The 7,828-nt window shown below is 31.4% G+C and overlaps 1 protein-coding gene across 1 annotated transcript in view; it reads left to right on the forward strand.

Moving 5' to 3' along the window:
• Positions 1-7,828, forward strand: part of LOC106884467 (neprilysin-1) — a 187,219-nt gene that overhangs the window by 32,193 nt on the left and 147,198 nt on the right. The window contains exons 5-6 of the mRNA XM_052972063.1: positions 4,473-4,678; positions 6,110-6,289. Coding sequence (XP_052828023.1) covers positions 4,473-4,678; positions 6,110-6,289 — 386 coding nt within the window. The remainder of the gene's footprint in view (positions 1-4,472; positions 4,679-6,109; positions 6,290-7,828) is intronic.

Below are 7,828 nucleotides of genomic sequence, written 5' to 3' on the forward strand. Positions count from 1 at the left end.
TATATATATATATATATATATATATATATATATATATATCTCGATATATTGGGTTATATATTGCAATAAAGCTGAGCTCGGCATTTACGTTTCAAATATATTGTCGTAATATTGTCATGTATTTCTAATCTGATTGCAAGAACTTTGTTAAAAGCAAGCTGATACATTTGCTTTAGCGTTTACATGGCATTTTGTTTGCAGTTCTTTCAAGGCTCGAAGAAAGCAAATTGGAAATTGATTCCTGTATAATTTTCTTTTGTTATTTTTATTGTTTCACTCCACGGCGTTGGTTCTTATATAAAATTCAATTGAGTCGTAGTAAGCGCACGATCGTAAAATAATACTTGACAATGTTAGGATTAAGTTATATTTGCACGGACTGCTGGACTGTTTTATTTTCTTCTTATGTAAACAGAATTTATTACATATCGGACACAGGAGATATTCGTGCTGCTGTTCCTATCGTACAGGATAAGATATTGTAAATACGTATACAAATTCACACACACACACACACACACACACACACACACACGCACACACACACACACACACACACACACACACACACACACACACACACACACACACACACACACACACACACACACACACACACACGTGAAACCAGGCATCTATTTCACGTGCAATGGTCTTTCCTTTAAAGTATTTAGTATGCTAGACTGATGCACATGTGATACTACGAGACTAAAATAAGATTATAACTTTTGCTCAATACCAAACAGTAATTGCCTTTTTTCTTGTACTTCTGGAACTAAAATATTTACTTTCTTACTTTAGATATTTTTCCTCTCTTAAGTTGGATTATCATCCTGAAATTAAATTTGTATATTGATTTAACTCAATAATCCTCTGTCTTATAGAATTCAATAACATTAGTGCCGCTGTTTAAAGACATTCCAAAATAAAACGGCAAAGTTTGGAGACTAGATCTGGTGCTTTATATACCATACTCTTTGGGGAACGACGATAATTCTAATCTATATTCACTGACATTAGTTTCCGTTTGCTTACACATCAGATATAACCATCATATATTTAAAGTAAAGCATAAAATATCCGCAGACGAACACATCAACGAAACCTTTGATTAATATATTGAGTGTACATATTGATCTACTAAACTAAATACTTCTACAAATTATGTTTCGCATCACAGATAAGGTGGAGGATATACGGGATAAAAAAGAAAAAAATCTCTGAGACATTCCAGCAGCAGGTAACACTAGAAAATCTACTTAACGGTTATAAGCTGCTAATTACCTTTTTGATAATACGTCAATGAACATTAATATTGGAACAAAGAAACAATATTAATATGATGCCAGATATTATACAGTTGACTTATCATCTTTCTCTTTAATATATATATATTGTTGCTTCATTAAAGAGACAGAATTGATACCATCAAAATTATACACATAACGAACTAGCCATCGATCACATTTTCTCATTAGCTGTACATGCATAGACAATCGGCAAAGTCGAATTGATGGCAAAATCGGTAGCGCACTGGTTAAAATTCCTAAAAACTTTTCTTGCGTCCTTTTGCGTCAGAAAACATCACTGCAGGGGTAATTTTCTGTTTCATCATATAGAAGTCGATACATTGTTTACACTTGATACACTTGATTTACTGTAAAACTATATATATATATATATATATGTAAATACACACACACATTCAGACACAAACTCACATATACATATATATGCACTCACTCTGCAAGTTTGTGGCTTTGTGACAAGGGAAGAAATCAATATTGCCATACCTCAGTTTATCAAAGTTTGGTCTCGTACTTTGTCCATTGAAATCAATATTTGATATTTCTACCGACTGCGGAACCACTAGTTACTTCTTTGCAGAGTTTTAAGCGTGTGACAATTCTTCAATCTATTGCAATGTAAGAGAATAACAAGTTTGCTTCTCATGTATTATAATTTTATCGATTTAAAGAGATGAATTGTAAACGCGACCCCAGGGGACCTAGAAATACATAACAACGGTAATGTGTTGGTTTGTGTAGCAATAAGAACTTCAACAAATGAACGAAATATATTCAAATATATTTAAATATATTACCATATTCAATAATCTGTAACTGTTTACCGACCACATGATATATAAAAATTTAAATTTCTATCAATGTCTAGAATGTCTGTCTTATTTTAACTTCTGCGTCATACAAAAGTAAGATTCGTGACCTAAATCTCTGTATATCTCTTACTCATTACCATGTTAATTGTGAACGACTTTCTACGAAATATCAAATATTAATATAACAGATTATTTTAAATAATTGGTTGTTGAAATCTTTAAACATTTTTCGATAGTTACTCTTAAAATCTTTTACATTTTATATTTCCCTGTTGAAAATATTGTAGTTCAGTTGAAAATCTATCAAACGTTTTATTAATCGCATTTTCAATACATTTTAAATGGCGCATCCTTCTATTTATTCAAACATTCTCTATATTAAACTTTAAAAAAAAATCACAATGATACCATCTCATTTATTAGGTACAATAGCATGAGTTATTCTTCAACTGAGTTTTGTAGTGATTATGAGGAAGAATCTGCATGCCGTGCTAAAAGCAGCAGTCAGATTTCCATCGAATTGTACCATATCGTCTGAAAGAATATTGAAGAACTTTGACACATTTAAGTTTTTAAAAAAGGCCTTTGATTATGAATTTGCTTGATCAGGGCCTACCGGAGATTAAACAACAACAACAACAACAACAACAAAAATAACAACATGTTTCTATCCCATTAGCATATCACCTGTGTATTCTGTCTACTTTGTTTGCTAATAAAAATATTCTCACTAAAGTATTTACGTGCAACGCATGATTACAGCAGTGAAGAATATCAATATTTGGTCCTTTTCTGCAACTCCTTGATGAAGAAACTTATTTTGGTGTAACGCCAGCTATCATTACACAAATACTATAAATGCTTAATCGCATTCATTAAAATAATTTAGTAGCGTAATTACTTAGGATCCCTAATGATTAACTCTATGAATTCAGACTTAGTGACTTCCTATATAAACAAATTTATATCATATATATATATATATATATATATATATATATATATATATTGTAGAATGGGTAATGGAGGAAACTATAACGAAGAAAGTTGGACGAGAATCTTAAAACAGTCTTCAGAATTGCCATTGTACATTGAGAATCTTTATTCCACCTGGATTATCTTTTATCTCGTCGAGATCTACACAAGAAGAATTACTCATTTCTGTCTTGTCTCCAGACACTTTTCGATCGAACAAACATTCAAATACTTGAATCTAAACTCTAAATAATTCTGTTCAAGTTTTTAAAAAAATGACGTCATCTATACACAAGAATGTTTAGATACTTAAACATTAAAAATGAACTGGATTGATAATTTTCCCATTTTAGAAATGTTTCCTATCTTATTTCACAACCTGAAATTAATATTTTTCAATGTCTTCAAGCAGGAACAGAAATGAATCTATGATTGAGGTGTACAAAAAATAATTATTGAATACAATGATACATTTGAGATATAAAAAAATAGAAACAGTAAGCCTTGAGACTATTGCAAGTATATAACTCCAGTATGATGTATATATGTTCCTTTAAAAGAGCTTATGATTATGGACACATGTATGTTGATAATATCATATGATACCATATTATAATCTATATGTATGAAGTGTAAACAATATATAGAAAGCATATAATAAATGAATTTAAAAAAAACTGAATTGGAATTCCCAGAGTGCGCTAAATATTCCTAATGGCACTAATATTTCCATCATTGTAGGTACTTTCTGACTTCTTAATGTAGGGGAGTAATAATTCGAATATTGATTGATTTTTTTTTTTTGATTTGAAAGCAATTTTTATGCTTTGGAACAGAAGCAAAACATCTTGTTTTGAAGAGCATGCAAATCTTAAGTAATATGAAATAAATATGACCTAGAACATAATCTCGATATTAAGTTTCTTCTTTGCCGCCTCAGTTTTGTCATATAAATTGTGATTAAATCAAGTAGGTACCATTCATTAGGAATATAGTAATAAAAAGCAGATCTGCAACAAAATTTCATTTAATAAGCCATTAGTCGAGCACATAAAGTAATAGCATTGAAACGAATATCACACGTGACTCTCATCTCAATACATGATTTCATATTTCGCATAAATCTATCTAAAGCGATGGTATGACAAAAATATAAAACTCCCGCTTTATTTCTCTAAAGTATTTAAGTTAGAAACGGCACTTAAAGTTCTAAGTTTAAATGAAAACTAAGCAAATTATGTCTCCTTCATAACAGAGGTATTTAAACTAGTTATATATTGGTTGAAGTCTATTAATTATAAAATAACTGTGGTTTTTCATTTATTAAATGTTATTTCTATAAACTGCTATAAACTGTTGTTTGTCTTTCTTTTCGCAGCATTAATCGAAGAACGCAGTTTAGCAGAATTTGAAACAGTACTGAGAGGAGAATTTGGTGATTGGCCAGTACGGTACAACAGTAGGGATATAAATAATTTTAGTCTAGTTAATTTACTGTCATCGTTAAGAAAATACAATTGTCAGCCTTTAATTCACATTGCAGTTCGCTCAAACAATAAGAACTCCACTAGTCATGTACTTTCGGTAAGTAATCGTTTGAAAATAAAAATTGTTCACACTTCAAAGCTAAATGAATCCTTTGTCTCCTGTTTTTCAGGCTACAGTTTTGTTAGATTCTTTTTGGTAGACTTTGCACAATTAGGAAACCTAACTATGAAATTCTCTGTCAGAGTTAAATTCAAATTATTTACGTTCATTTTACCAACTTTCGGTGACCATTTCAGCTCATTTTATGAGATTAATTTAGTGCTGGATTGTTTCCACCAAAGCTTCTTGTATTTCTTAGAGAACAAGAAGACAAAGTTTTCAGTGAAACTTTTATTATTCAATAGATTATAAGACTTACAAATACTGTCATTCAGATCAGTTCTTTATTGACTCCAACGATTGGAAGACGCTTGTTGCGTGAGTTGCAGTAAAATAGGCAACTACTTATATGAGAACTTCTGGTCGAAGAATCCTTGATCTGTTTTGCGTTGGTCTTAATGTAGCATATCTCTAAACTGGCGCCATTACTATTTGATTGTTAAAACGTGGTTAAATGTGTGTCGTCTTATGACGTGGTTGCGACTGAGCTCAGGAGTTTCTACTCTGAGAATCTCGAAGCGTAATTCTCACTATTTTTAATGTTTTAAATTCTTGTCACAATATGATGCACTTAATACGCACAGACATATCTACACAAAAGCACACACACGCACACACACATACACACACACAAGTACAGAAATACGCACACACACACCCAACACGTACACAAACATACATGTACATATATATAAATGCACATGCTGCACACACACACTCACATATACTTATGTATAAATATATGTAATGTGTATAAACATATGTAATAAATAAACATTTATATACATACACACACACACATATATATATATATATACACACACAAATACATATACATATATATGAGCATACACATACACAAACATGCATATGCATGTGTATTTGTATATATAAGTATATCTACCTATTTATCTGCCTCTCTGTATATATATATATATATATATATGATGTGATATATATATATATATATATATATATATATATATCACATCATATACCATAAGATATAAAGCTAAATTTAAGAAGTCGAGTGGAAGCCATTATAAGCACTCAAGCCATAGACTTCAGTCTCCTGTTACATTCATGCTTACATAGAGTGATGATGTATGGAAGGAAGAGGAGTATATCGTCTAACCACGCAGGAAGGTCACCATAAACATCTGCATCTTTTAAAACAACATACATTCGTACATAATGTGATGTGGAGAACATATTGGAGAAATTATCTTCTCTGACAATTATTAATGAAAGCATAAGATATATTTTGCGCATTTTTCATGACGTCTGTGTATTAAATAATGTTTAAACGCACAACAAATTTTATTCTTTCTTTCATGATTTTTTTTTCTTTTTCAATATAATTTGTAGATTGATCAACCATCTTTCGGTATGCCTGGGCAAAAGTACTACTTGAAAGGTCGCAATGATACCAAATTAAAGGCTTATGAAAAGCTCGCCGTTCAGATGGCAATCAATTTTGGGGCCGACCCGAAGACAGCTGAAGAAGACATGAGTGATATGGTGGATTTGGAGATAAAGCTTGCCAACGTAAGGAACACGTTTAGTCTCTATAATTGATTTCCAATTTTATCTTGACAAAAAATGTCTATTTGTCGGTGGTAATAGTGGTGGTCACATTCAGCATCAGGCTTCGCGTTTCTTCAGATTTTAAGTTCAATTCCTTTTGTAGTTGATTAAATTTCATTGTTGAAATTAACGTTAAAATAATTGAAATAATTGAAACATGTAATTGAAACAATTCTGTCGATCCTAAATCACCTTCGTAGAAACGAGAGCGCCCAATATTTAAAATGTCAACAGCGTAGATTGCAACGTCACGTCTTCGGTCTTCTCTGGTTTCTCTCCCTTTCACAGCCATTTCACTTTGTTCTTTATTGTAACGACTTAACGAAGGAAGACTACCAACTCCCGTGTCTGACATCTTGTTACGTTATTTGAAATAAAAACAAAACAACTGTGCAATACATAATAAAATAATGAGGACAGTAAAATAAAACTTAAACTTCGTAGTGCTCTGCGTTTTGAAAGTGGTTTCACTCCTAAATCTACTGCTATCTCACGATCTCCTGTCAAATGAAAATTCACACCTAACTCTCAGCATTTCTTTTGATCTTCACTAAAAACAGAAAACTGATAATGTGTAAAAGAGAACGGAATTGGAAACATTCAGTACAGTACACGATTTATGAGATATTGCTGGTTCGATGCACGAAAGATTTAGCCATAAAAACTCGCAGAAACTGTAGTGCTGATGATACTCTCGACCCATTTGACCTTAAAAGTTTCAGAGATGACGCTTGTAGTACTCTAGACACATTGCCGTCAACAACTGGAAGGGTTTCAAGTTCCAATTTCGTCTGAGAGAGCTAGAAATACTTTACTTGACAATAGTGTAGATATAATATGACGAAAATATTTCTGAAAATGTACCATTTTCTTTGACTGCTTCCTTTTCTCTTCTGTCTTTCTTCTTTTTTTATTTCTTCCATTTAAGACCATTAATTTCTATTTATTTGTAATTCTCTAATTCAAATTTTTATTCCAAAGATCCTTATGGAAACCAAGAAAGAACTAAAGTAACCAAAACACAAAGCATAAAATAAAAACATCTTATATAGCTTGAATGAAAGAATATGAATCGCATTATATTTTACGAAAAGCAATCTAACAATGACTACAGCAATATACAAATTTATCTCTACTTCAACCGACATACTTCATGAATGAAAATAACCTATATTAGTTTTCCGGGAATCTTCTATTATTGTCATCTTCTCTGATTAGATTGTCTAATATAATCAAAAGGAAATGGAACTAAATCTACAATTCCATTTCTCTGAATGTATCGTTTTATACTTCTCCATATTTTCTTCTAATCTCTGGTCTTAACTCTCACTGAAGTTACTAATAAAGATGAGAATTCGATTCGCAAATGGGATTTCTTGGTTTCTTTTAGTTGTACTTATATTTTGATATACGAGGTCAGGCCAGCGCATCAGTGTTAGAAATATTTAACCAGGGTTTGATTCCAAGCCATTGTGTATATATATATATATATATATATAT

This window comes from Octopus bimaculoides, chromosome 12, assembly GCF_001194135.2.
Source record: "Octopus bimaculoides isolate UCB-OBI-ISO-001 chromosome 12, ASM119413v2, whole genome shotgun sequence".
In the NCBI taxonomy this organism is placed as follows: Eukaryota; Metazoa; Mollusca; class Cephalopoda; order Octopoda; family Octopodidae; genus Octopus; species Octopus bimaculoides.